Source organism: Rhea americana, unplaced genomic scaffold (genome assembly GCF_003343005.1).
Source record: "Rhea americana isolate MKP2758 unplaced genomic scaffold, rheAme1 scaffold_9, whole genome shotgun sequence".
Taxonomy (NCBI): Eukaryota; Metazoa; Chordata; class Aves; order Rheiformes; family Rheidae; genus Rhea; species Rhea americana.
In genome coordinates, this window is record NW_028187088.1 from 1,410,424 (window position 1) to 1,438,316 (window position 27,893).

Below are 27,893 nucleotides of genomic sequence, written 5' to 3' on the forward strand. Positions count from 1 at the left end.
AAAGAAAGAAAGAAAGAAAGAAAAGCCAGACCAACAATCCACCTAAACCCAGCAAACCAGGAGCAAATCCCCTGTGCGCTGAGGAAGATCAGTGGAGAAAGAAGATAAAACAAGAGCAGACTGATTAAATTGAAACAGTTATCAACTCTCTCAGAGTTGAAATAGGGGAGAAAAGATTAGACACATAAAAATGTTACCAAAGGCATTTGTACTCCAAAGAATTTTCATTCCTTTCTCTCCCCCCCTTTCAGTCTCTCTCTCTCTCTCTTTCTCTCTCTCTTTCTCTCTCTTTGAGGGGGAAAAAAAAACACAACAATCAGGCATTGTTCTGAGGGAAGAAAAGCAACTTTGACAGATTGAAATATAGCAGAGGCCCCTTCAAGGAAACCTGTAAACAACTTGTCACTCACTCTGTCGGTCTCACTGTTAGCTCTTGCTTTCCACAAAGTGCTGCGAACCGTCCTGGCAACAAAACCAAAGTTTCCCCAGCTCCAAACTCCATCAAACAGCCCTGTTGTGTGGAAGGGAAAAGGTATCCACATGCCAAAACAGCGTGCGCACACACACCGCACTCACGCACACACACACACAAACAATAACAAAAATAAACTTTCAGTTTGTCTTTCTAGGGATTTTTTAAAAAATCCCCACCTACTTTTTATTTTTCCCCCCTCTCTGAGCAAGCAAAAGGAGCCCCTCAGCTGTGGATCTCTCTTAATTTCCTATGCCCAGACGGACAAGGTGGACAAACCGCRGGAGAGGTCTGAGGGACCCCGGCGCGGGCTGCCGGCGCAGCGCCTCCGTACCGCTCCCCCAATTATCTAGACAGGAGACCCGGCAGGCGAGGAAGGTAAATCAGGCAGTGGAAGGTAAATCAGGTAATGGACCTTTGACATGAAGTGACAGAGGCGCGCGCGCGCGCGGCCGGGGCCGCGGCCGGGCAGCGCACGGCAGCATCTGGTCTAACGGCGCGGGCGCGAGCGCGGGGGGCGGGTGGGGGCGCGCGCACCCGCAGGCGTTAGGCGAAGGCAACGTGAATCCCGCCGCCGCCCCGCATCGCACGGCGGAGGCAGAGGGAGACCCGCTCTCCACTCCTACTGGGAGGGCTCCGGCTGCACAAAAGGCGACCGCGCAGAGCCCGCCCCGCCGCCGCGGCGGAGCCGGGCGGGCAGGGAGGGAGGGAGGGAGGGAGGGGGGCCGCGGCCGCGGGGAGCCTGCCATTGTCGCCAGGGCAGGTCACCGGATTAGGTCCGCTGTGGAGAATCCCGCGAGGAAATTCCCTTCAAAGCCCGCGCGGTTTAACTGGGGGCCGTTGTGGAAACGGAGCAGACAATGGCTCAATAGTCTGCACGGCCAGTGTCCAGCCTGGCACTGAACTCGCATCGGGGCGGGGAGGGAGAGGGGGACAGAAGAAGAAAGGGGGAAAAAAAGGAAAAAGGAAAAACTAAGTCTGCCTGTTCTTTCACACACACATGCACGCACACCCACACACAAGCACATATCTATACTCCATTCTTTCCAATTCCCCAACCCTAATTCCTTTCTCTCTCTCTCTCTTTTTTTTTTTTTTTTTTTTTTTTTAATTTGCAGCTGGATAACATTAAGGGCCTTTAAAAACCATGAGGTTTTGACCCCATCACCCCACCGCAGTCTGATTAGGTCCGCTGCTCCCCTCTCTTCCCTGCTTACCCCCACCTCCTAGTCACACGGAGAAAGCAAGTTTACTTTTTWAAATACGTACAAGTGCACGCACACATGCCGACACAGAGTGGCCGTAAAACGTTCAACATTTTCATGCCCACTAGTTTAAAAAAATCAGAAAAAAGCTTATTATTTTTATTAATATCCAACAGCTACACTGTTCTGATTTGTTTTTCTTTACTCTCAACGCACATGTAAAACGGCGGGCTCGCGCAGGGGCCCGTCAGTCCAGCGCGGCATAAAGGCATTATCAGCTAGAGCTCCGGGATGATCGCTTTAATCACAAATAGCAAAGCCGTTTGCAAGTTACACACATTGTCCCAAAAGAGCACTACACCATTCTTGAAACAAAACACTGCAGCTAAATTTGCGAAGGCGCCTTCATTATCGTTCATAAAAGAGTATCCGCAAAGACTGTCTCTGCAGCCTGCCTTATCCCAGTGTTCGGAGCAGAGCCGCGCAGAATCTGTCAGCTCCCGGCGTGAGGTGGATCTAATGGCTCCTCACTGTGGGGCAGGGTAAACTGATTTCCTTCAGTAGCCCCCRGCATATCATATTTTCCACAGAGGTTCATTCACAGCAGACTGACAAACCTAGTTAATACATACAATGATTTTTTTTTTATTTGTTGTTCAGTAGCTAGTCCTTTTAGGATAGTTACGGAATAGACATTGAAAAGGCAGCAGATGATTAAAAAGAACAATTCTAAATACTTTCTTTCAGCTGAGGGTCTCAAACCATGTTGAGTCTCACATTACTCCTCTGCAGGYAATAAATATAATTAGGGCCTATTCCAAAACTTTATTTGTATTGAAAAGTATCTCACGCCACAGGGGCTCTATTCAAATCAGCAAATCTGTGTGGAGTAGGGGGCTACTTAGTAGGCGCATTTGGCCTCAAATAAGGAAACTAAGATGCAGACAGGTTAAGCAGCTTGCCCACGCCGACACAGTTAGCCAACCRCAGTAAAAGGATGAGAAACAAAGATCTCATGCGCCCCACAGTTGGCAAGAGTCCTTACGCTGCTGAAACATGTTCTTCCCCTGTGTCCAACAGTATATTTCAGCTGTTTTTCCTACAAAGGCATGATTTTTACATCTAACTATTTGGTTAAAATGCATTTCAGAGATTTACTCTCACTTTTCAACATTTTCAAGGCCCCTTTTTCTTGAGCTTTCATTTCCCTTTGATGCACCATTGCCCCTCAGTACTTTCACAATGCTGTTCCTCTCTGCCACTTCTTGCTTTACTTCCTCTGCTTCTTCACACATGGCCTTGGCAGAAAGCAAGCTAGTCAGAAACCTCATCTAGGGGATAATGAAGATGACCTCTTATTCAAAGACTTATCAACAGTTTTGGCAGAACAGGTCTATCATATTTTGCCTGCATGTTAGCATCATTCAGCTCTCTAACCTCATAGTCTTTTCATATCACTTCTGCCCTGCAACTGCCCTCTTTCTACCATGTCTTTCCATCTTCTGTTCACATATATTTATCCCTTCCTATATCATTTCCTACAAAAGCTGTAAGATCTTCAGTGCAATGATGATGTCCTCCTCCAAGTTTGTGTCATGCAGTGACACAATGGGGCTCCTTCTTGGCTGGCTCTCAGCTGCTATGGTTATAAACATGAACAATCACCACCAATATCAGGAAGTATGGAACAGGACTTTGGCTAGACCAAAAAATATACAAAGAGCCATAACAAAAGGGGGGGGGAAGCAAAGAAATGTGCAGGGGAGAAATCTGAAAGAAAACTGAGCAAGACGGGGAGCTGAGAAGGAGAGAGGAAATGGAAGAAAGGAAGCAGAGACCACTTCTCTGAATGCTTCTGACCTGAACCCATTTTTTTTCCTCCCTACCTTAGTTTATAACATTTACCATTATGCCATTACACTTTCTAAGCTACCTGTCCTTCTTCCTGCTTTCATTCATCTTAGGTYTTCTGTAACTACTGAGCTACCTCTCCCAGCTCCATGGAAGGAAACCAAGTTGGGTCCAAAAAGGAGCGGAAGGGGAGGGAATCCCAACCAACCAACCAAAACCCTGCTGTTGCTGATACCATTGTATCTCTAGCTATAAAATTATGTTCTCATAAATATGACAAACTACAACTGAAAGAGGGAGAAAAAAGAAGGACAAACAAATGGTTTTAGAGAATCTTTGAAACCTTCCTACAAACCATATTGCCTTAACTTCAAGGATTTGCTTTTTAGAAATGGTGAGGACATATAACAAAGGTTGCTATCTTATCAGAAAATAGAAAAATAAGCAATTTTGATATATTTTCCTATTTCTCAAGTCAGTGTTTATTTAACACTCAACTGTCCAATTTTTAACACGTGAAGTTCTACCTTGTCTTGAAACTTTTAACTGGTAATAGCAAGTCCTGATGCCTCTTTTTACTGAGTAGGTCAGTAGTTACAAAATTGGCTTGCAATGCAAGAGATCTATGCCCAATTGTCTTCTAAAATTCAGAATTCTGGATATATAAGTTCAAATATCTTCAACTGGTGAGAAAATTAAGCCTTTTTTTTTCCACAGCAGTTTAGTGAATCTCCATTTCTCTTGCTTTACTTCCCTTACAGGTGCCCAACACAGAAAGGTCCATGTAAAACAAGACAGTTGTGTTGAATTAAACAAAAATCTCCAACCTTCATTTAGATGAGAGAAATAAATTATAAACTCTTATACAATTTTTTGTAGTTAGCTGAATTTTTGTTGCTATTTTGGTTCTCCAGTTCAAGAAGTGAACCAAAAAAAAAGAAAAAAAAGAAAAAAAGAAAAAAAGAAAAATGAATTAACCACTCTCCTCAAGTTAGAAATACCGTAACTCTGAAATATTAGATATATCTAACCCACAGGTTTTTATACAGGCATATTGGCAGAAAGAAAATTTTAAACTAAACAAAAAAAAAAGTTCTTAAAATCATCAAATGATAACACTTCAGCCTAGTGCCTTTGGCAGATGCTACAATACAGTAAGTGATGGAAGTGCTGGAAAAAAAAAGTGAGCTTTTTGGGTTTTGTCGTTTCCACTGTAAGGTTTAATAATAGAGACCTACAAAGTCCAAGGAAGTGTAAGATGTTCCACAGAATGTTTTACTGGAAAATTCTCACAGAAAATATGCAAAACTCTGAAGACCCTTTCTTTTTAAGGCATGTATCCAAAACAACTACAGCATTAAAAAGAATCTGTAAAATTTCTAAGAAAGGATGTTTTGGAACAGGTTGAGAGAGAATGGAGGGAGAATGGGGTGGGGTTGATGCATTCACTATGAAGAATATCTTGCAAATAATGAATGCTTACTGCAGAGTATGGAAATGTTTAGCTACAATGCAGTTTGGATCATATGCTTAGGAACAGATTTTTCCTTTCAGTGTGCATGCCTAACTGCCATTTCCATTAATGGGAATTAAGTACATGTGTCAAGAGGAGAAGTTAACTCTTAGAAATATACCTAATTTATGCTTTTTTTTAAAAAAAAAAAATGTAATTGCCACATCAGGCATGTTTGCTGTTGGCAAAACCAAGTGCCAAATATAGTATAGCAAAATCTGAGAAGCAAAAGGCAGTCTGGAGAACTGAAATTCCTGTGCTATTTAGAGTTTTTCAATTTGCTGAATTTCTTCAAGGAAAAAATAAAACGATCTAATTTGCAAATGGAAAGCCCTAATTTAACAGCTATTTACGTGCAATTTCAGCACTGGCCTAGCATCTGCAGACCTCCCTGTAAAAGAGAATTGACATCACTCTACAGAAGTACCTTCACCTAAAACAAAGATCGTTCACCTAAAATTTGAATTCAAACTTCCCCAAGGTCACTAAATCTTACAATAAAGATTCTAATCATTTTTTAAAATCAAGTCAGCACACTTTGATTCTGTCCACTCCACATCCACTAGGGCAAAGGAACCTCAAAATTAATATACATAGAAATTAAACTATAATTTTTAAAAGAAAAAACACATACTAAATTAAATTTTATATATACCCTCCTGTGGGGGGGACCCCAAAGTTCTAATTATGCAAATGAGAGAAATCAGGGACAAATTTCTGCTCTTTTTTCAGTTTACTTATTTTGTATACAGTGTGCTTCATTATTTTTCTATACTGTCAGTTAGCTAGCAAGGTCCTTTTACTGTCTATCTGAGTAGATGTGGTCTGTATAGAAGCAACTTGAGGGAAAAAAATAAATAAAAACAGGACAGTGTGTAAAATCACAAAGAATAGATGGGCATGTCCATGGATAGGAGCTGTGCTTGAAACAGTTTAAAAAACAAACTAGATTTCAAATTTGCAGTTTCTCATTAAGGTTTTGTACAAAAAAAAAAAAATACTATAGGAATCTGTTGCTCTAAATATTTTTTTCTATTTTATTTTCTGAGTATTTCTTTTTCCCCGACAGAAAACGTACTGTCCTGCTAGGAGACCAAAAGTCTCACCTTACCCAGAGTCTCCTTATTCCACCTCCATCCGGATTAGTATAATTACTTTCTGAGTGACAGGCCTGTTTACTGTGAGTGCCCTTCCAATCTTCAGCCTCTTGGATGACCATGCCAAYAAGGATGTTCCTTCTCAGTGTCATTTCTAATGACTGTTAGGAAAATGTAAATACCTGCCCACAATATACTGAACAAGGAACTTAACTCAGCTCTTATATATAACCAGCTCCCATCAGATGGAAGTTACTCCCCTTTTCTCYTGTATGTGTGGAGGAGGAGTTGGTGGATCCCAAGCCTCTTTTGAACAGGCAGCCTAAGTTTTATTGCCAAACACAAGCTTCCGAACATAAATATCCTACTAATACAACTTTGATCTATTTATATACTGTAGATAATAATTGTTGAGCATGATTCAAAGTGCTCTGAAACTAATAGAGATCTTCCTGCTTAACCCAAGGGGCTTGTCTGAGTGACTCTCACAGAATTCTTGCAGGTTTTATCACTGCATTCTTGTCCCTTCCCCAATAACTATGCTGTCTCTTTTTTTTTAACCACTGAATAGGGTTAAAGTCATCATATTTTGGCGCTATATCTCTAATCKGACTGCTCTTTCCACTACATTATGCTTACTAACCTGTGCACCAAGGACACTGTATTTAAAACAGATTTGCTTTCGCTGATTGACTGTCTGATATATAAAAAAGCACCATGCAATTCAAAGTACAAAGGTGTTTTGGAATAATCCCTGGCACTAAGTCCTATACATTTTGTGAAGGCATTCCAGATTTCCTTTTGTGATYCTGAGGTTTACTCCGGTGTTTGCGATCAAAATTTTCTAAGCTCCCAGCTGTACATCTACTGTCCACCTCTCTACACTAGAAGTGGTTGTCATTTAGCGCTGTTATGATAATTTATGACACTTTTTCCATAGGTCTAGCGGCCACCTTCAGCTTGAGCTCTTCTGTGGTAGGCATGATACAAACACATAGATCTCAATTCATGACTGCCCTTCATTTTATGCACTTGGACCAGAAAAAAAAAAGAGTAAGACTACAAAATACTAACAGATAATATTAACATTTTCTGCTCACTTTGAACTGGAAGAACAGTGAAGAATTAAATCTTTTGTAAGAAATACCCTCTATCCAAACCAGTTTACAATTCAGAGCGTAATTATAAATAGATGAARAAACCAGAAATGGTAATATTCTTACATTCTATAAATTACTTATCTGTTTTCTTCCTTTTTACTCTGCATAATCATAAGAATTCCTTCAAATACTATATAGAAAATACACGTGTCAAAATATATGGATACTGAAGTGTCCATTTTAAAAATTCACAACCAATTTGTAAATATATTCACTTTCCACTCTACCACACATGCAAATTCCCTATATTATACAGACAATCTATGATAAAGCTAATACAACTCAGTGTTTATTAAATGCACTGTACTGATATTTAACTTGTTATACATGCCACTGAAGACCAAATTGTAAATTAAACAAGGATTCTAATAACATTATATGCATCTCTGTAAGAGAAGCAGTTATAAATTTTATTTTACACCTATTCTATTTTACACCTATTCTATTTTACCACACTGAAACAGTAACCAGTGAGTATGTAGAGTTACGTTTCATTTATAAAGTTACAAAAGCACACTATGCCCATTCCTATATTTTAACAGTGCTCTGATGCAGTTTTATCAGTAATTTGCCACTTTGGGGTAAAAGCAAAATTAATGTCATTTGGGGTTTTCTCCAAAGTAAAAAGCTGGATTCTTATTTACAACAGACAGACTCCAAATAGAGGATTCAGTCATTATTATAGAGAAATATATACATGGCTACAGGATAAAACAGACCAAAGGCTTGTTGTTGTTACTAGTTCTGCGGAGGCTTAACTCTTGCTTCTCGTCTCATTACCTGGCACAGCTATAGGCTGGAACCATTGCTTGAGGTAGCATACTGAAGACCCCTAGAAATGCCACTGCACTTTGTGGTGCCACTAGCACACACAAAATTCTACTACAGTATTCTGAAGCATAAATATGGGGAAAAAAATCAGAACATCCAGGGTCACGTGGCAAAATCCCTAATGCAATCGAGGTACAGGGTTGACTACCGTCTATTGCCAATTAGCTTGTAAGCAGGACAGATCTTTAACAGTGGGGACTAAAGTATATGCACAATATAAAAGAATTAGAAAGAAGATACAAAAAACTATGGCCGACACAAAACCTCACTGGATTGAAGCAAACATTCATTAAGATTAAAACACAACCTCATTTCTCAGGAATGTTTATCAAAGAAATGTTACGTCATAAATTTTCCTCTACCTGGAGAAGATCCAAAGCTGAGTGTCTCTTCTCTTGCCATATAACATTGTATTGAATCCAGACTGCATGTTTGGTCACCCACTTTTCCCCTTAAATAACAGTTTCTTTTTCTGATGATTTGTTTTGTTTTAAAAAGTGCAATTTCTTTTTCTTTGTGGATGCATTTTCCTTTTGTCATTATTTCAAAGTGGTGTAGAAGTAATTAGTGACATGATGCCAAGGACTGAACCTCACAAGCAACCTAAATATTTTGATTCACTGAGAATGCAGTCCATAATTTCCAAAGCACCTGACCCTTGCCCAATAAATAAAATAAAATAAAATAGACAACCTCTGCATGTTAACAGTCTTAAGCATATGCAGAAAAATGTCAAAATACAGAAACACTGAATGCCACCACATCAGATATCAGAAGATACTCTTTTGATACCTTTACAAGAATCACCATCAAATTCTTACCTTTTTAGCATTTGACCCCATACAATCATTCCTGTCAACTAGCTCTCCTGTTATTTGCATATAGCCACTGCCCTTTCTTGAGAGTAATGTGGTTCAAAATCTGGGCAAAGACCTCACATGTGAGAACATCACAGGTGAAACTTGAGGTAGMAAAAAAAAAAAAAAAAGAAAAAGAAAAAGCAGCTTAGAAAAATAAAAGGATAAAAGGAGACAGGGACACCTACTTTTTCTTTCTTGTGGCTTTTGCAACTTGCCAAAAGTTTTTCAGAGGGGCCCCAATATCATAGTGAAAATTAACCTGGTGTATGTGGCCAGGACAGTTCTTTAGAACAAGAACAGCTACGCACAGCTTCATGACTACCATCTCTAGAAAAATCACAACTGTAAAGTGATTTGTGGTCCATGACACATTGGTTACGAAACGAATGCTTATGACGTTAGTAGGGTTTTGTGTTTAATTGCATGAAAAAGATGTGCATCATGTAATAAAAATAAGCTTCATTATAACTGATATTTCAAAAAATATCACAGAATTTAAGAGAGAACTCCTGTGTCAAACACACATACAACAGAGTGGTTCACAAAGGAAAAAAGTTCTCCATTGTATTATGTCTTGGATGTCTCAAAAGGAGGGGATTCAGACTGGACAACCAACCTATAATAAGAGAGGTAAGTTTACTCCTAGTCTTTGTCTTCTGGTGGCTGGCTTTAACTCTAAGATACACATTACTTAACACAACATTGGCCTAAGTGTAAAGTGGCCTCAACTATAAAGTAAACCAAATTTTGCAAGACAGGAAAAAATCAATAAACAAATGAGAAATGGGCAAGCACACTACTGAGCTTGCCACAATAAAGTACCAACCAAGACATAGCATGTCCTTGTACTATCCCAGCGGTGTACCTTGACATCCACAGCTGGCTGGTGCAGCTTCCCAGCCCCAGCTGAGGGCTTTGCAGGTTAAGCCAGTTGGACCAAGTCTGCAGCTATTTACAGAGTCCTTCCTGTTAGATGTGTGGTTTGCACACAACCTGCTAACTCCAAAATCTTACATTYGAGCATATCAGCATGTCTTTTTTTCCCCTTTCTTTCTTTCTCAGATATGGAAATCCTATTGGAAACTGGTCCAAAAGTCAATTTTAAGTTGTATAAAAGTGTTTCACATTTTCTTTTCTGTATTTGTTACCTTTCCATTTGACTGAATGACTTGTTTCTGTAACAGCTGAAGAAGTTAAAAGAAATAATGGATCTTCCTTTCTTATAGTACATATTATTTTGTAAACTTCTGTTTTTCAATATTCATCTTTTCTCTAAACAGTCCCTTAACTTTCTTCATATGGAACTCTCCTTAAACTGTGTACTGCCTCTTTTTTTTTTTTTTTTTTTTTAATTTCTGCTATATACATCTTTTAGCATAACCTATACAGAACTCAGAATTACAGGAAAGGGCTTACTGTTGACATACATCACTCTAGTCTGTTCAGCATTATTWATTATTCCATTTTCAACAACTAAATCTCATGTTTGGCTCATTCCATCTGCTTTGATTAAGTGTTCCATAAGGAAATACAAACCTTCCTTTCTAATCCCCAGTGATCATAGTTACAACAGAGCAGAGAGTATCATCAAGTCAAATTTTCTGCCCAATGTGCAATACTTAGCATTTGTCAACACCACATTTGTTGTGCAACCAACCTATCTATCCTCCTACCCTGCAAGAAGCCCCAGTGGAGTCCTCCACAATCTTCTCTAGTCCTGACTGGAATGATTTTACATCAGCTGCGAATGTTTTTGTATCACTGTTTTCACCTTCATTTTCAGTTCATTAATATATATATAAAATACCACCTACAACACTGACTTTGGATACCCCTTCTGTAGTGTTTTCCTACTCTGAACATTGATCATACACTTCTGGTTTTGTCTTATGTCCCTTAGGCACTATCTAATTCTTGAAATTGCTCCTACTCCATAACCACTTTTCTAATAGTCCCTTGTGAAGATCTTTGTGAAAAGCTTTCTTRTAAGGCCAAATAAATACTATCTAATGGATGTCTTCTACTATTTGCTGACAAGATCAAGGAATTACCATTAGACATCATTTTTCTTTACAAAAACTATGTTGATTGGTAGCTGCAGTATCACAACACTCATCCATATGTCTCCTAATTTTATTTTTTATTGGTATTTCAACCAATTTATCAAGTAGGGAAACAAAATTCATTAGACTGATTCTCAGCATCAATTCTACTGTTTTATTAAGAAGAGGCAGAAAAATTGCTTTCTCCAACCTTATAGGTTAGAAGCCAGTGTCAAAAGAATGACTGCAATTGAAGTTTGCAGCTGCATTTAAGCTTACCATCAGYTTCCAATAGCACATTTTAATGTATCTAACTTTACCTGGTACTCTGTTGTTCTTCATTTGATGGGTTTAGCACCTCCTTTCCCTGCACTTTTGTCTTTAACAGTACATTGCAAAAGAATATTTACAAGTTAGATCTCCCTCTTCAGTCTTCTGTGATAGAGTAGGACAAAGAAATAATTTGGACTCTAAGCAAAATCCTTATCCTCTTTAACTCTTATTCTGTGTTACAATATCGATAGGAAAAAAAAAGTGGTTTACAAACTTGATACGCACAGCATTTTAGAAAACATCTGAATTTACTCTGTGAAATTTCAGCAGACCAATCCATTCTCCAGACACTACGCTATTGTTTGGGATAGGGTTCTCTTCTATTTCTAGCTGGCGATGAGTATGAGATGCTGCGGTTTTAAGCCAYGCCTATCCAACAGCACACTTCCTCCTCTAATACTACCTACTTGGCCATGCAAACCAAGTTCTCCCAGCATTTGGAACCAAATCTATCCCCTGGACTTGCTAATCCCTCAGGGGTTAGCAACCTTACATCATACATAGATTTGCCAAGGCAGCCAATAAAACCAGAGCCTCCCTTTTTCAATGAGGTATGAAATAGCATCAAGTCTCTACAGCTGAGAGAGAACTGTAGCTTCCTGTGTCAGGAAATTGCACTAAGGATTTTGTGAGATTAAGCCACCATGCAAGGCTTTTGACTGTCTCTGTTCTTGGTTGGACTAGTCCATGTAAGGAGAAATACAGTATTTTTTAGTAATAATTCAATGGCCAGCATTTAAAAATCTGATTGCAGGGTTTTGTATGACTACTGTAAAAGCCTGTACTACTTTTACAGTTGGGGAAAGAAAGCACATGAAATGAGGATGGAAACATTTCAACAGTAACCAAAACAGAAATACTTTTTTCTTTTTAAAAATACATACTTATAAAACTTATGAAGTATTTGCTTGAGTTAGAATTTTGGGAGAACTGGTTACTTAATAGAACTGGTTACTTAATACTTGCTAGGAGAACTAGTTTCATTAATGGTTAATAAAAATAGTGTCTTTGCCTCTATCTCTGGTACCATACAGGGTCTGTAATGTAACCTATCCCTAAAATGCAGACTGTTTAACAGAAGGTTCCAAATAYTGTATTTTTAAAGGTTACTATACATAAAATCTATGTACCGTAGTAATCCTTCATATACGAATATTCAATTATTAATACAACAYAGTGAGTCCCTTACATGAGGCGGACTACCGTCAGCAGACCTCTTAGAAACAATGTGGTGGTCTATCTGGATTTACAGGTTAATGGAAAACAGGAAACCACAGAAAGCAGGATCACACCCACCTACATGGGCAGTACAAAAGCAACAGGCTCACCGCATATGCTTAATGGGATACTACACCATGCGGACAGTGAATMCCATGCATCTTTGTCGCGTTAGCCTGACTGCACACAGTTACTATTTGCATAAACCAGGAGCACCTGTCTAGGACTTTCAGATATTTAGCATTTGCTGCTGAAGAGTCACATACTGCTGAGCCGTTGCTGGCTGTCCAAAAATCTCATAGATCACTGCACAAAGCAGTGAAGCAGTAGATTATCACTAAAAGCCATAGTATGTTGCCCAGTTCTTTACAGTTTGCATCTCTAGAGAAACTGTCAAATTTACGATGTTCACTCAGTCAGTTACGATAYAGAACAAGATCCCTATCAGCAATAAAATACAGGTCTTCTGACATCATTCTCAACTGGAAGCTAATACTGACCATTTCCATTCTCACAGCAGTGAGTAGAAGTTTCTTCACTGGTGGCAGGCAATTCTTATTTCTAGTGATGTAAAATATGTTTAAAATATTTTAGGTCGTTTCTTTAATGATGCAACCACACTGTATGTACTTATGCCTTTATTYACATGTAGTCACATAATTTCATTTTGTTCTCAGTATTTAAATGAAGCTAAATGAAGCTGAATGAAAGAATTATTCATGGGAAGTATGCAGTTTAGCTACTGTGATCCATTTCAAACATCAAAAACAAAAGTCACAAAGGGATAAGTGTGAAGTCTATATGAATATAAAGAATCTATAAAGCCGTCACTAGGTGGGTCCATAGCAATGGATTAGACTTTGAGAGATGTTACATGCAAAACACTAATGCTTAAAACAGATGCAATACTGACCAGAAGAGATAGTCTGGAAATCGGAAACCGGAAAACTAAGTGTGTTCTCCAGCTACACAGTTATTGGAGCTTGAAACCAAAGGGCTGGGAGGCTGTAATTTGCCTTGGCTGCCCACTCTTGAAGGCACTCCAGCTAGGAAGACTACAATGCGAACGAATAAAGTTATTCATGTTCTCTGGTAGGGAAATCCACATGCTCATATAAAAGTGCTATTTCTCTTTCCTGTAGCAGTAAGACAGAGGATGAAGGATGGTATTTTGACAGCTCCAAATCTCCACATCTTCAAGCCAAAGGAGGAGGGTTCCAAATTCATCCTTAAAAGTATTTCTCTGGGGCAGTAAGTGGAAGTGTCATTTCTTGAAGTACTTTCCTCTCTAACTGCCATAAGAATAGGGTATGGGTTCTGGTCAGAAAATCCACTGATTTTGGTCTCATTTATTCATAACTGGCAACAATTTAACTAAGAAGGAAACTGCCCCAGTGTGACCACAAGAAAGGAACAACAGGTACTTTCTCATTTTGGCTAAGCAGAGGCTCCTATCAGAATACAAAGATGATGGAAAACATGGGCAGATTATGGTTCCAGCTGGCTCCACATCACACAGCGAGGAAATGCCATGATCTTTGACAGGTTCACATTAGCAAAAACCAAGCAAAAGATTATGGGAAAGCTTCCCATTCCATTATCAAATAATTTGGGGGAGGGAGCAGGATGGAAGACTAGTAGTTTTTCTTTTTAAGCTCTTCAGAACTGTCTATTTTTATGACCCTTTTAGTGTTGAAAGCATTGTCTGAAATAAAGACTAATCTCAAAGGATATGAAAGCAAACCTGTCATTAGACTATGCATAAAATGTAAAGCAGGAAGAAATGAACCATTTTCATTTGGTGGAGCTGCTAAGCAGCAGGTCTAACTTACTTTAGATGCTGACCAGTAAGAGGTGTCAGGGCCCCGGGGACCCCCCCCCCCAGCCTTGCCTTCTCCTGCACACCTCCAAGCCTTCTTCCCTGCCCAGCCCTTTCCCCCATTTTGGCCCAGCCTAGGGCCATCAGTCTCTGCCCTGCAACACTGCAGCAGTGCCGGCTCCAGCCCCACCACTGTCCTGGACCTGGGACAGCTGCTCCAGCTGCCCCTATTGCCCTGGGGTGATGGGACAGGCCCTGGCAGCCAGGTCTGGTTATTGCAAAATGCCAATAACATAACCTACCCAACAACCTAGTCAAATGCAGAAATCTCACATCCCTCATTAAAAGMTGCTACAAGATGCAGAAAGCTTACTTTGGTTGGAAAGGGAGTAACATGATGATGACCCACTAATAAGGTAGGTAAGGTACTCAACTGAGAAGATGGTTCCTGGGATTCCAGACCCTTTTCCATGGCCTTTTTCTTCATTTTATGCTAAACGGCCATAGATAAAATACTAGAATTATCTCATTACCTAACTCATTAAGCTAGGAGAGGAATCACTTTCTGCAGCCAAATTAATCTTTTATTCTTTCTGGCCAACATGAACAATTTCATTAAGAGAGTAACAAATCTCAGCCAATCCCAGACTCTCTTGCATTCGGGTGTTTGGACCATTCTCCTAAGAGGTTAGAAATGTACACCTGAATCCACTTCAGAGAGAGGAGAGACTAACCTGGATAGAACAGCATTTTCTTTGTGGCTTCTGAGCAATTTCTGAGGAAGATAGATGCTATACTGTTCATTTCTACCAAGATAGCAGCACTTCTGGATGTGCTTTATTTTAAGTYTAAGAAAACCTTATGTAACTGTGAAGTTTAGGCACAATCAGGGTAGACAGAAGCTGAGAAGAGGTTCTTGGAATCACAAGATTTTATTTAGGCACTTGAGCCCTGTCACTATTCCACTTTAAATACTCGCAGATCTGAGCCTAAGTGCAGTTCCAATTAAAGAGAACAAAATATTCCTGATGTAAAGAAAATGCATGGGGTTGGGATAAAGCTCTCCAACTGGGAACAGGCTGTAAATACAGGTAAACTCAAGAGTTTGAACTTGATATTCAGTAGTTTCTTAAAATTAATATCTCTGTTTTCAAAAAATACAGATTTTCTAGAACTTGACTATCTCCCCAAAGCCATTCAAATGTTCAAGGTGTGGCAACAGTTAACTTGTTAAATATTACGGTCAAACTGAACTAAGATATATTCAGAAATCTTGTCACATGAATCTCTCAGTACAGTTAAACAGCACACTCAGCCAAGACTACACAGGACAGAAGTACTATAGTATGAGCTAAGTATTACTATATCATCAGGACACTCTTAAATGAACACTCTAAAGACACTTAGTAATTTCTGAGGGATTTCAGCTACAAAATTAACCCTTTTTTGATTTCAACCTGTATCACTGAAAAAATTACAAAATACATCTAATTTCTTGACTTAGAAACTGTAATTGAGATAAAGATGAGCTGCCTAATAGTTTGAACAGGCAACTATAGGGTAGGAATTCCCCAATTTATAATGCCAGTGCTGATCTAGCTTCTTTGAGATCTTTAAGTAACRTCTTATCAAGTCTAGCGCTAGTATCCCAACTCTTAGAAAAGGTCAGTATCTATTTTGTGGGACTTCCAAGAGAAATCTGCCAGATAATGTTTTTAGAGCACTTCCAAGATATAGAATACTGTGCAAGAGTGCAAAATCATTAAAAACTTGACAACAGGTTTAAAATCTGGAGTTTTCCTTTGGTGAAATGGTAGTCTCAACATCCACAATTTCTCTCACTGAGGAACTCTATTTTCTTTAAATCACTGCTAGTATGTTATTAACTTCTTTGAATAGACGGCAAAGATTTGTAGAAACCAAGATACAAGTTCAGAATACAGCTGGATCTCACAGGGGCTATATTCTGCAACTTCCTCTGAAGTCCTCTCATAAATCTGTTACCAAGAAGGCAGAGATGGTGGAAGGGATGGAATAGTACTTACTGGATGACCTGGAAGTGTAATGAACATTCATTTAAGGAAAACTCAATGTTTGCTCCTACTTAGGTTGTATTCTTTTGGATTTATGACTCTTCTAAAGAGAAGAGGCTAACAGTAGGGGCCATTGCACCTGGTATGCTGTTTGGTGTGGGCTTGGGATTTAGGTCAATTGAGGGTTTTGCTTTATATTAATGTCAAACATCAAAGATCCTGAATAATGTGGATAAACCAGAAAAAAGCTTGGTAACAAATCTGTTATAATCCCCATCAATAATGCTGCAAAAAAAAACCTCTCATCTATTACACACTATTCGCTCCCAATTAAGTCTGATAAGAAAAAAAGCAGAGGAAAGAGGAAAAAAGACCAAYATCACTCAGAACTTTTTGAGTTCTTCAGAAAGGTTCTGTTCAAACAACAGTTCAAAGTGTAGACKGGTTCTTATTTTATCCTGAGTTGGCTTATCTATCCACCATAAGGACTTCTTTAATTCCTGTAAAACAACTGTGTTCAGGAGAGTATCTATTCTGAAAATGTTTCTATTCATGAAAACAGTCTTGCTGAATTCTAGCTTTCCAGTATGTTTGCAACTCAATGTGAGATTTACTGGCTGACAGATAAAAGATGTCTTTTTCAAGCACCAGTCCTGAACACTCAGTAAGGGATCATAAAATCAATCTGGTTACCTAGTGGCTCATGCAGCAACAATAGGAATAGACAATTTGTTCACTGTCAACACGTGGACAACTCCATTGCCTTTGCTGTCCTCAGTGGCRTTGTAAAGTTTAGGTAGAATACAGCCCCGTGGAAGAACGATGTTCAGACATCAGTTCCTGATGCACAAAACAAAGGAAGTTTCATACAACTGCTCTCGGAGGCTGCTGATCGTACAGTGTAGAGCAGGGGTCGGCAACCTTCCAACGGTGATGTGCCAGATTGTAATTTTCTTTCCCAAATTAGAATTTAAGAATGCTGGCAGGAACTTTGCAGGAGCCAACAGACGCTGCCTCTCAAAGAGGCAACATGCTGCCAATCAGCTGATTGGCAGTATCATGCCTCTGTGTGAGGCTGGGGCTCTGGGTTCCCAGGGAATTAGGATCTCAGTAGGAGCCACTGCCTCTCAGAGATACCTCCTGCACTGGCCTTCCTCTGTGCCATTCAGAATCCACTCTAAGATACTGATGCCATATGTGGCAAACCCGTAGTACCTACCCTGGAAATCTGTCCAGAATTCAAAGCCATATACCAGCTTGGGCACCAATTTTAGCACAGAGGCAAAGGACCAAAAGAAAATAGCAGTTAATTCTCCCTGAAGGCTCCAAAGTCATGGGAAATGATACAAACTTCCTCAGTTCTACAAGTTCATTTGCAACTCTAAGTTTGTATTTTGGGGCATGTGGGCAATTGCAATGCCCAAACACATATTTTAAAGAAAATTTCACTTAAAGTAACTACACGTACAATAACTTGCACTTGTTTTAAATTTGTGTACTTCTTTTACTGTCAGGAACCCTCAGACACATTTTCAATTACACTGAGAGGAAACATATGTAAATGAGGCTCTCTGTTTAGGATAGCATAGATATCTGTGAGCAGCTCTATGCATTCTTTTCATGGAAAGTATGTGAGAAGAGAACTGTAATTTTCTGAGATAGTTTGGGGAACAGAAGGAATTATCTGAGCTTAACTGACACACATAAACTACCATCTCTACCTTTTCTTTCAAAAAGTCGAAAAGCATACAAGAGCCTTTCCACCTCTTTCAGCTTTTGCACAAATTGTTGTGCTCTGAAGGCACTCAAACTCAGTGAGTAACCAGCAGCAGTGCCATCAACTGCAGGGAAAGGATGTCAGCATGGAGCCACTTTGACATTAACCAGCCAAACCGAGCAGTGGCAGAGTTGATAGAGCTGCCACTTTGGGCAGTTAAGAGCAATACTGGCTACATCCCTTCTTCCTGCTCTCTTTTCCAGATGGGGTCTAGTTCATAGTCTTCCTCAAAGAATGGCAGTGGCCCAACTTCTGCACAGCTGGCAGTAGTCTACTGGGTTTTGTTCAGTAACTAGTCTAATTCTGCTGAGTTGGTAGCAACTAAGATTGTAAATGATATATTGTCTTAGCATTAGAAACACTGTCACCTGGCAGGATGATTGACTGGAGTCTGAATCTTGGCAGAATAGTGTTCCGCAGTTAGTTTGGCATTTCTTTATTAAGTTCAGGTTAGATTCACTTAAGGAATGTGCTTGCCAGCTATGCCACGTTTTAGACTTTATATCCATCATGATGATTAATGGTCTATTTACAAAGATATTCATAATGAAATTCTTACCTTCTTTTCCTAGCCCAACATAAAACACACCTATCATTGTATTCTGTTGAAGCCAAATTCCATTATAAACATTTTCAGACCTCAGCATAGGATCTTTCCGTACTCTACACAAGCCTAAAACCTTTTAACAAGTGTATGTTTTTAGGAGATTGACATTGTTCAAAAACAACACACTTTATATACCAACATTGTTAACTTTTCTTTTTTTTCTCTTCTCTTTGTCTCTGTGGTCCCACTTAACCTCTGTGGTTCAGTGAGCCATCTAAGAATAGATGAAACTTCGAGCATCTGTCTCTATACCTATGTGATTATCAGAACAGAATTATTATATTATAAAGAGGAGTGCCTAGGAACCTCAGCCAGGGACCAAGGTCCTCCAGTAGATGGTTGTTGCTACATAAACACAGAGAAAACCTAGCAGTTTGCAGGTTATGAAACAGGAGGCAGCAGTTAGACTGAGCAGTATGGAAGCAATGAAATGTGTTTACTCCACATAATTATGCACTGGTCTCAGAGGCCTATCAAGCTTTTTTTCTTTAGATATTAAGACAAAGCAGATTTCATGAAAAAGATTTGAAGAAAGAGATTGCAGATATTTATGGGGAGCGTCTCCTAAACATTAGATTCAGCATGGTGTAATCACAGAGGCCTGTCTGACAATTTAGCAAGAGCGCAATGGAGCTTTTCTTCACAGGCCAAAAAGAAGTGGAAGATGATCCTTTGACACCAAGGAAGAAATATTAGAAAGGATGAACTCTCATTATGAAATACATTTTTCCTCTAAAATGGTCAAGTACTTGTCTATTTTTCACTGGATCGTTTCTGCCAAACTGAGAAGACACTATTATGTAAATATACTAACCATTCCAACAGTGGAGGGTTGCTGCTCCAAATCATCTCCTAGTGCTTTAGCTTCTTTTAAATTACTCCCTGAGAGGAATTTCGCTTTATTTTTTCTATGAGAGGTGATTGTATAAATGGGCAATAAGTCTCAAAAGCATTGAAAAAGACTCAAAGTCCAATAATCCAAAGTGCTATACTCTTAAAACATCTTTTCTATCTGTAAAATTTTTTATTGACTGTCAGTCTAAATTCTGAATATACATTTAACTACATCCTCTTCCTCCAGGTATAACCATCTGTGTCATACTCTCTGTTAAACTTCAYGAAAACCTTGCTTAGATTTTTCTACCATTTTAGTAAAGATGGTGTTTGAATTATCAGGCTAGAGCTTATTTTCCTCTTACAATTAAGATAAACAAATTGAAACATAAGGACTGCAACAATAACTGTCCCAGTAAATCTATAATGTTGCAAATACCAGTCTAAGAAACTGGTTCCCAAGAAATTTGGATTTGCTAAGTGCAAAGATGGGCCACTGTCAATTCAGTGAACCGTCAGCACAGCCACAATGTTGTCAACATCATACATCCTACTGCTAAACTTTGCAAACCATTAACCATTGTTTTGTGATTTACTGTCTAGGAACAGCTCCATTGTACCATTTCTCCTTCTGTATTAACGGATTTCCATCCAGAACTGTCACTGCTACTTGGAAAGTTGGGAGAACAGACTGAAAGACACAGCTGTGCTATGAAGCAGTTACGAAGTAAAGAAGTTATTAATCCCTACAAGCATATAAATCACCAGGCCACAATGCAGTACAGTTTCTCCAGTATATTTTACTCCCACTGTGAAATATAAATTTCTCTTGCTCATCCTCCCTTGTGATATCAGTACATATATATATATATTTTTGTAAGGACATAGGGCTAGATTCACAAAAATGCCTTAAAATGTAACTAGAAGTTATTCCACAGTATGCAAGACTACTTACAGAAGTAGTGCTTAGGCACCTTGGAAAACCCTCACTGACACTTTTATGAACCTTCCAGTGCCTAAATATGGGCACTGGCCCATCGTGCTAAAACAAAGAACGTTTGCTCAAAAGTTCTCCCTCTCCCCATACACAGCTCACTGCTCTGTGACAATAATAGACCCCTCTGTCTTGCTGGGTTGCATCTGGCAGCAGCCAACTTTTCCCTTTCAGTATTTAATTAATCGTATTGCCAAAGTATTCTTCTTGAAACCTTGATAAAGAGCCACTTAGCACTCAGAATTAAGATTTGTGGGAAAGAGAGCTTGGATGTGATTTATCTTACCTAACTTCACAGAACCTCAGTATAACTATTAATATCCGAGCCAGGCTCTGTGCAGTCAGTGCAGAGAAACAGGGATTCATAGGATACAATTCATTTGACCCACTCTAAATATCTACTAAAGGATTAGGTGAATTGTATCTCAGAAGTGCCTCTATCTCTGCATTGCCCAAAGAGGAAGAACAAGACAACTAACTAACTTGAGCACAGTATCTACGCTGAAGACATCTGAGTGTAGATGAAATGAATTGCACCAGTGTGTCTGGAGGTTAAAATAGGAGGTTGATAGTCCAGTTTTATGAATTCTTTCCTTTCTGTCACTGACTCCAAATATAACCACCAGCAAATCATTTAACTTCCCAATGTTTCAGTTTATATATCTATAAAAAGGTATATTATAGTGCTATTACATTCTAGATGATACACTGCAGAGTCACAGCAAGGCAAAACTAGCTCTTGAAAGTGTGTTGAGATCCTCGGAGGGAATATATTAAATATTTGCAAACCATATTAAAGAGACTACTAAAGAATGGGGAAAACAACTGACAAGACTTGGAGCAAGAAATAAAAGAGATTAAATTCCACTCGCTGCACATAAACGTTGTGAATAGTCTATCTTACAAATGTTTAGCATGTTGCACATGCTTAAGAGATCTAGTATTTCAAGGTGGATTTTCTCCCCACCATGAAGAGAGGCAAAGGACTTGGTTAAATTGTCATCTAGAGTTACAAAGCATATGCAAGCTTGGAGAGTTTATTGTGCCGCTAAGCCTTGCAACAGTGTAAATGAAGCTCTTGTTGCAGGGTGCTAATCTTCTCAGAATTCTTATTAAAAATGGATGATTGCCTGTACTTGCAAACAGCCGAGGCATCAGTTATTGATTTACTAAGCCCACAAGCATTGCTTCCAGTGCACTTTTGCAAGCTTTTTACAAAAAYGAGAGGAAAAAGTTTGAGGGTCAAGGTGGCTTTTTGAGGGTCAAGGTGATTTTTTTCCCCCCTTTTCGTCCCACCTAAGAAAGTCTAAAGCAGACATGCTAGTTTTAGCCAGGACAACACAGCAAATTTTGTTTCTTGACTTGCACTTTCCCAGTCTGTGTCTGGAAGCAAACGGTTAATGCTCCACACACAGCCAGAGGTGCCGTAAAGGAGGGAGGAATCGAGCATCCGAGGTGATTACAGCTGAAACATGACTCTAATGTAGGGAAATAATTCATATTTAAATAATTGATTATTATCTACAAAGTTATCATTATAACCRTGTTTATAATGAATGCATGTTTTACCAATTTGAAATAACTAAGTATTCTAATCTTAGTAAGCTTAAAGAAAGACTGTTAATGAGATAAGAATATTTTCCTTTCTGCATAAGTATTAACTGCTCTTTTTTTTTTTCTTTCAGTTCAGAAAGGATATTTGCAAATGGACTACTCTTACTCTGGGATGCATTGTCACTATTTCACCAGTGTAAGTGCAAGTCATATCAGGAGGGGACACTGCTGGGAAAATCTAGTTAGCTGCAGGTTTTAATCATTGCTACTACTTCAGTTTGATATAGGCTTTTCCTTCAGTTCATTGTGCAATGTCATCTTCACTTCTTCATTTCATTAGCAGCTGAGCCAACTCCCTCTCCTGAATATCTGTGAATYAGATGGGGGATCTGTGAAACATCCTTATAGTAGTGGAAACTCAGGATGCTCTTACGGGACCGCACCCTTCGAGTTCCCTCTATGGTATTTATTTTTCCCAGGTAGAGTACAACCTTTCATTTCAGATGAAACCTGTACTATAAATATCAACACTATAGTCACTTAGAAACTTAAGCTTATGCTATGGGTTAACTTTCACTGAAATCAAYGGAATTCAGGAATTTAAATCTCTTTAAGGACTGGGGCTGTAGCCTAATATAATGAAATCTGAAGGTATTATACTTTGAAATCAAATGGCAGATACAGTCACCACAGAATGTTTCTGCTTACTTTACAAATGGCTTCACACAGTTCATACTTTACATAAAGCTGGTGAATCACTTATGGCTTAGGAACATCTATGCATTTATGCTACACAGTAAACACATAGAAGCAGACACTTTCCCCAGGGGCAAATCTCACAGATGTGATCAACAGAAGGATCTGAATTTAACATTTACTTGGTTTGGAAAGGTGAATGACTAGCAACAGGTATTTTCCTGATATATACTCAGGACTCTTTCATCTGATTTCCTAATAGGGCATTTTGGTGTGTGGAATCATTCCCTTCAGGTCGCAATGCAAAGGAGACCTTTTCTTCCTCCTGAGTTAATTTCAGATCAAAATTAGCATTAAGATGCAGAGATCACCCTTTAGGTTACTATGTATCCAATTAGATGGACTATGACCAATTTTCTGTTGTGTACATTGAGTAATCCGATTTTTTGAACCTATAAAGTTTTGAAGCTTTTTAAAAACAAATGTTTTGGCTATATTTTCCAGATAYGTGCAACTTAAAATGACAGCTTTTTGCCACAGAGCAAGACACTGATTAGCAGTAATAAATGGATCCTTCAGGAGAAGGACAAGTCTTCTTGTTATCATACTGCTGTTGTTGAGGGACAAGTTCCCTCGATAACTGTAAATCAGCACTTGATGTTCCAGTTAACACTACTGAACATCCCTTCTTCAGGAGCATGTAAACTGAAGCAGAGAACTTCCACGTTTTCTACACTGTTATTTTTACTTATTTAGGTATTTTAGCTCAAAATAAGAATCTGGAGCAAGCTTACATTTGTCAAAACACCTGGAGTTCAGCTCTGGTTGCAGATTACACACTGCATGTCCCTAAGCACGAGAGAGAGAATGAAAAAGCAATGGGAAGATGGGAAGCAGAGCCATTTCTAGAGTCCCATCCATTCTTTTTCTCCTCTTGCTTTCTCCTCCTCTACTTTACAAGCTCTTTGAAAGGGGAAGCCTAGTGACAGGCCTCCTCAAGCAGCTGGGCTGCTGTGCAGTCTACAAATACCAGGAAATAAAATAGAAGCCCTGTGGTCTAATAAACAACAAGCAGTCTCTGTGGACTTTTATCCACTTAGAATGATTATTTTAACAGCCTCCAAGAAGCTCGTGTGTATACCGACATGGGCTACAGTAGCAGGGACTATTCCTTTGCCTCCACAGTGAGCATATGGAGAAGCAGTAGCCTTCAGAATGGTGTGTGGAGGGAAAGAGAAGACACACATTAGGCACATCTCAGGCCCAYGGCCAATCCCTGTTCCAACCTGCTAGGCAAGTCAGCTACCCCGTGCTTTCTTTGACTTCAGAGTAATAAACTTCCACTGTCTACATCTGTTCCACTGTTCTTACATCATGTAAAGTAGATGCTTGCATGAAGAGCAGTATAATATCAGTGTCCTGCAGTCTCAGTCCAAATATATGTCTTAGTGGCTGTTAATTGGTAGCTTGTCATTCCAACCTTTCCCTAAATAGTAATGCCCACCTTCAAATACCCTTAAAATTGTCTTTGAAAATGAGTTCATATTGCTGCCATTGTTAGTTCAGAAGATCTATCCAATTTCAGGCTTTTCATGTTTATTAATTAAAAGGTGACTGAAAATGACATTATCAAAGCCTGCATTAAATTGCTCTCTTTGTTTTATGATGGTTAGAGGTCCCCAAATGGAATTGAAAAGGCCACATGTGTTACAATTATTTTTTTTAAGCAGACAACACTTTGTCATCATATACTAGATTCAAAGCTAGAGGCCACAGTCAAACACACAAAAGAATAGCTGGCTTTTTTGTCTTTCAAATTATTGATATGTAAGAGAGAGGACAGAGTAATTGTTTAATCACTGGCACATTGCTTTAAATCTAATTCTCAGCACATACAGAGAAAACACAAATGGATGGAAAGGGCACTGAGGCATTTGAGTTGATTGATGGCAGGTCAGTGGCCAATGCACAATAGTTTAGATATAAAACCGAGCAAATTAAGAGCATCACATTCCAAAACCATTATATGAAGCTGATCTCAAACAGAGAGATGGTTAATATTAATAAAATGTGGAAATGCTAGCAAATTTTCTCTGCCTGGTCCCAGCTTAAATGTGTAATATTACATAACGGATCACAYCGCGAAAGAAAAGGTAGGAAAGTGAGGATGGGATGTATTTTGCTACTGTTTAGAATCCTCCGTTTGAAGCAATATTTGCTTCATTGAATTCTGGAGTACTATGCTCCAGAAGCTGACCCCTTCAACTGCAGAAAATGGTACTGTTACTCATTGAAAGTAGTCCCACTGGCCTCAAAGAGGGCAAGTAAGCCATCCAGGTTTAAAGCTAAATTCATGTACATCCTAATAGCACAGGATGACCCCCCCCCTACACAGCAGGTAAGTTTTTTACATACCTACTCGACATGCGCAGCGCTATACTAATYTAGGCAACTCACTTAGTCTCCATTAAAAAACAGGAAGAAAAACTCCATGGTTATTATACACTGTCAAGATTTCCTAATTGCTTCAGGTACTTAGTTCTGAGGAGTTTCAAAATGCATCTTTTTCTCCTATTCCTGTGATATGCAATAGATTTTTAATGTAAATATTTCATGTTTGCAAATCACAGGAGACCATGTGGGTGAACAGAGTATAAAAAAATAGTACAGCTTAGTATAAAACATTGTATACTAGCAGTGGGTACTCCCAGAGGTGTGAGGACAACAAGCTCCTGGTTTTCTGATCATCCTCTATGGATTTCTGTGCCACAGTAGCACAAAATAGCATTTTTGAAGTTTTGAAAATGTATTATTAAGCTCTGGTTTGCACAGGTAATAGAGGAGAAAGTCACTGTCAACAGATGGAGAGTTGGTGAGTGAAAGAAGAATCAACAGAGCTCTGGAAAACCTCTGGAAGTGCAGATATAATCTGGATCACTTACAGAGCTGCACAAGTTAACTGTGGGAATTCAGGGGATACATTTTCTACATCATAAAAATAAGGTGTTACTGCTCATGGCTGCAGTCCTGGCTACTTTTTATATACCTATGAAACCCTGTGCCAGAACTTGAGCACTACTCCAGTACTCAGACTTAACTCATATTTTCAGTCAGCTACAGACTTCCAGGCATGGATAAAACATAGGTTAAGAATTTCTTCAAATTAAACTTTTTGTGAATCTGTTTGTGTAGATGTAACCAATCTGGCTACTTACCAAAAGTGTACCAGAACATGSTCTTCAGTTGCCAGACAGGAAAGATCAGGCAGCTGATCTATTGTATGATCCAATAATTTGTTATGGCCTAATTGTRTATTTTGATGCAAATATTGCCTTTGCCTGTGAAGACACAATTTGACCCTTTTTCTTCCAGCTGAAATGGAATTACATCTAAGTAACACATCAAAAGTTGTAGGAATTCGCAGCTGGCACCATTTAAGGGTTAATATTACCTACTGACAAAAATTCAATCATATATTTCTCCTGTTCAAATGATTTGTTTGTTTTTTTGAGGACCACCAACTAGCCCAAATGAGATGATGGGGAGAAAACCCACCTAATAATACTCCTAGGCCAGGGAAACATATCAAAGCACTATAGCTCTCTTTCAGTTGATAAGTCTGAGTAGTGAATTCAACAGGATTGTTGCTTAATATATAAACTCCATTCAGTAGATTATATTCTGGAATGGGACTAAATAATCCTGATTTACTCCAAGGAACTAAAGAGGCCAAAGAATGAATTGACTGTAGAACTACTCATTTTGATGATAATAGAAATCCATTATAAAAACACAGCATCCTGTAATATAATGTAGCTGAACTTTGCTGTTGACTGTCGGACCATAGCTCTGTGAACAAAGAAAAAATTTCAGTCTCTAGAGTTCAATTCATTAGCCTGCACAAGAATTAAAATTATTTCCTTGAAACAGAGGAAGAATGGGAATATTTCACAAGTATTACTGACTTCATATACATGTGCAACATGAGCGAACTTACTACATTTATATGTTCTAGTTGGAGATACTCAGTTATTAACAGAAAACTTTTAAGCTTAAAAATACATTTCTCTCCCCCAGTAAGTTCTGGGTTAGCAAGTGAAGACTGATTTCATGGTGCCTGGAAGTTCAATAGCCATGGCCAAATTATCTCAGATCAATAATATTTTCTTCCATAATTGTCAACCACTTCACTACCCATTTTTAAAATAATGCTTAAGAGCATTAAGTCCAAACTACAAGTTGCAGATTTRCTCCCTAGACACAATGCTTTCCTCTGCAACCGAAAATGCAGAGAAAGTAAATACTGTCAAAACAGACAATGCTCCAAACAGCCATCATGACAACTTCATCTTAGTATGTCAACATACCAAATGTTTCTCCTAGATACCTCTGTGGACCAGATTCAATGACCCCAGAGCCAGAGTAACTTTCAGCTCGTCCTGCTGGCTCAATAACAGTAACAACAACAACTACAATAAAGTTGTTCCTTAGAGAAAATAAGGAAAATTGAAAGAACCAAAGGAAGAGAAAGAAGAGTGGACGTGCACAGCAGGATGCTGAGAGGAGGCAAAATTGAAAGGCAGAAAGAAAGAGGGCAAAGAAAACCACAGAATATGCAGATAATAAGGGAGAAAGGGAGAAGAATTTGAGCTGCAAGTGACTGAGCTTATAGCCAAAGCCCTCAAATTCCCAATCAGTCTCTTATTATTCAAGCTCTTAAATATATACATCTYAGTCTGCCATTCTGCTCTCTGACAAGACTGGCTCTTCCCAAAGAAATCCCCTGCACTCTATCCAGAGAAACTGAGGCCACCCAAGATTATCTTTTGCTGCAGCCCTAATCCTCTTTGAGCAGTTTTCCTTCGTTTTATGACTTTGCCTTCTTTGGGTTTGCCTTTTTTTTGTCATACCATTAGACTCCTATAGTCATTCTTTATTAACTTGCCAGCCACTACAGGCCCATAGGCCAGGAGAAAGGAGGGGGCACATTAGAAAGG

The 27,893-nt window shown here is 39.0% G+C and overlaps 1 protein-coding gene across 19 annotated transcripts in view; it reads right to left on the reverse strand.

Annotated features, from left to right (window-relative positions):
• The window catches only part of SOX5 (SRY-box transcription factor 5), a 636,975-nt gene that overhangs the window by 295,880 nt on the left and 313,202 nt on the right, over nucleotides 1-27,893 (reverse strand). For 13 of the 19 annotated variants that reach the window (XM_085324095.1, XM_085324094.1, XM_085324087.1 and 10 more), the window contains exon 1: nucleotides 411-539. The exons of 5 other annotated variants lie outside the window; for them this stretch is intronic. In XM_085324095.1, the coding sequence (XP_085180221.1) occupies nucleotides 411-502 (92 nt within the window). In that variant the 5' untranslated portion in view covers nucleotides 503-539. Of the gene's footprint in view, nucleotides 1-410; nucleotides 555-27,893 lie in introns of those variants that run through there. One more of the 19 variants, XM_085324097.1, reaches the window with a different exon arrangement.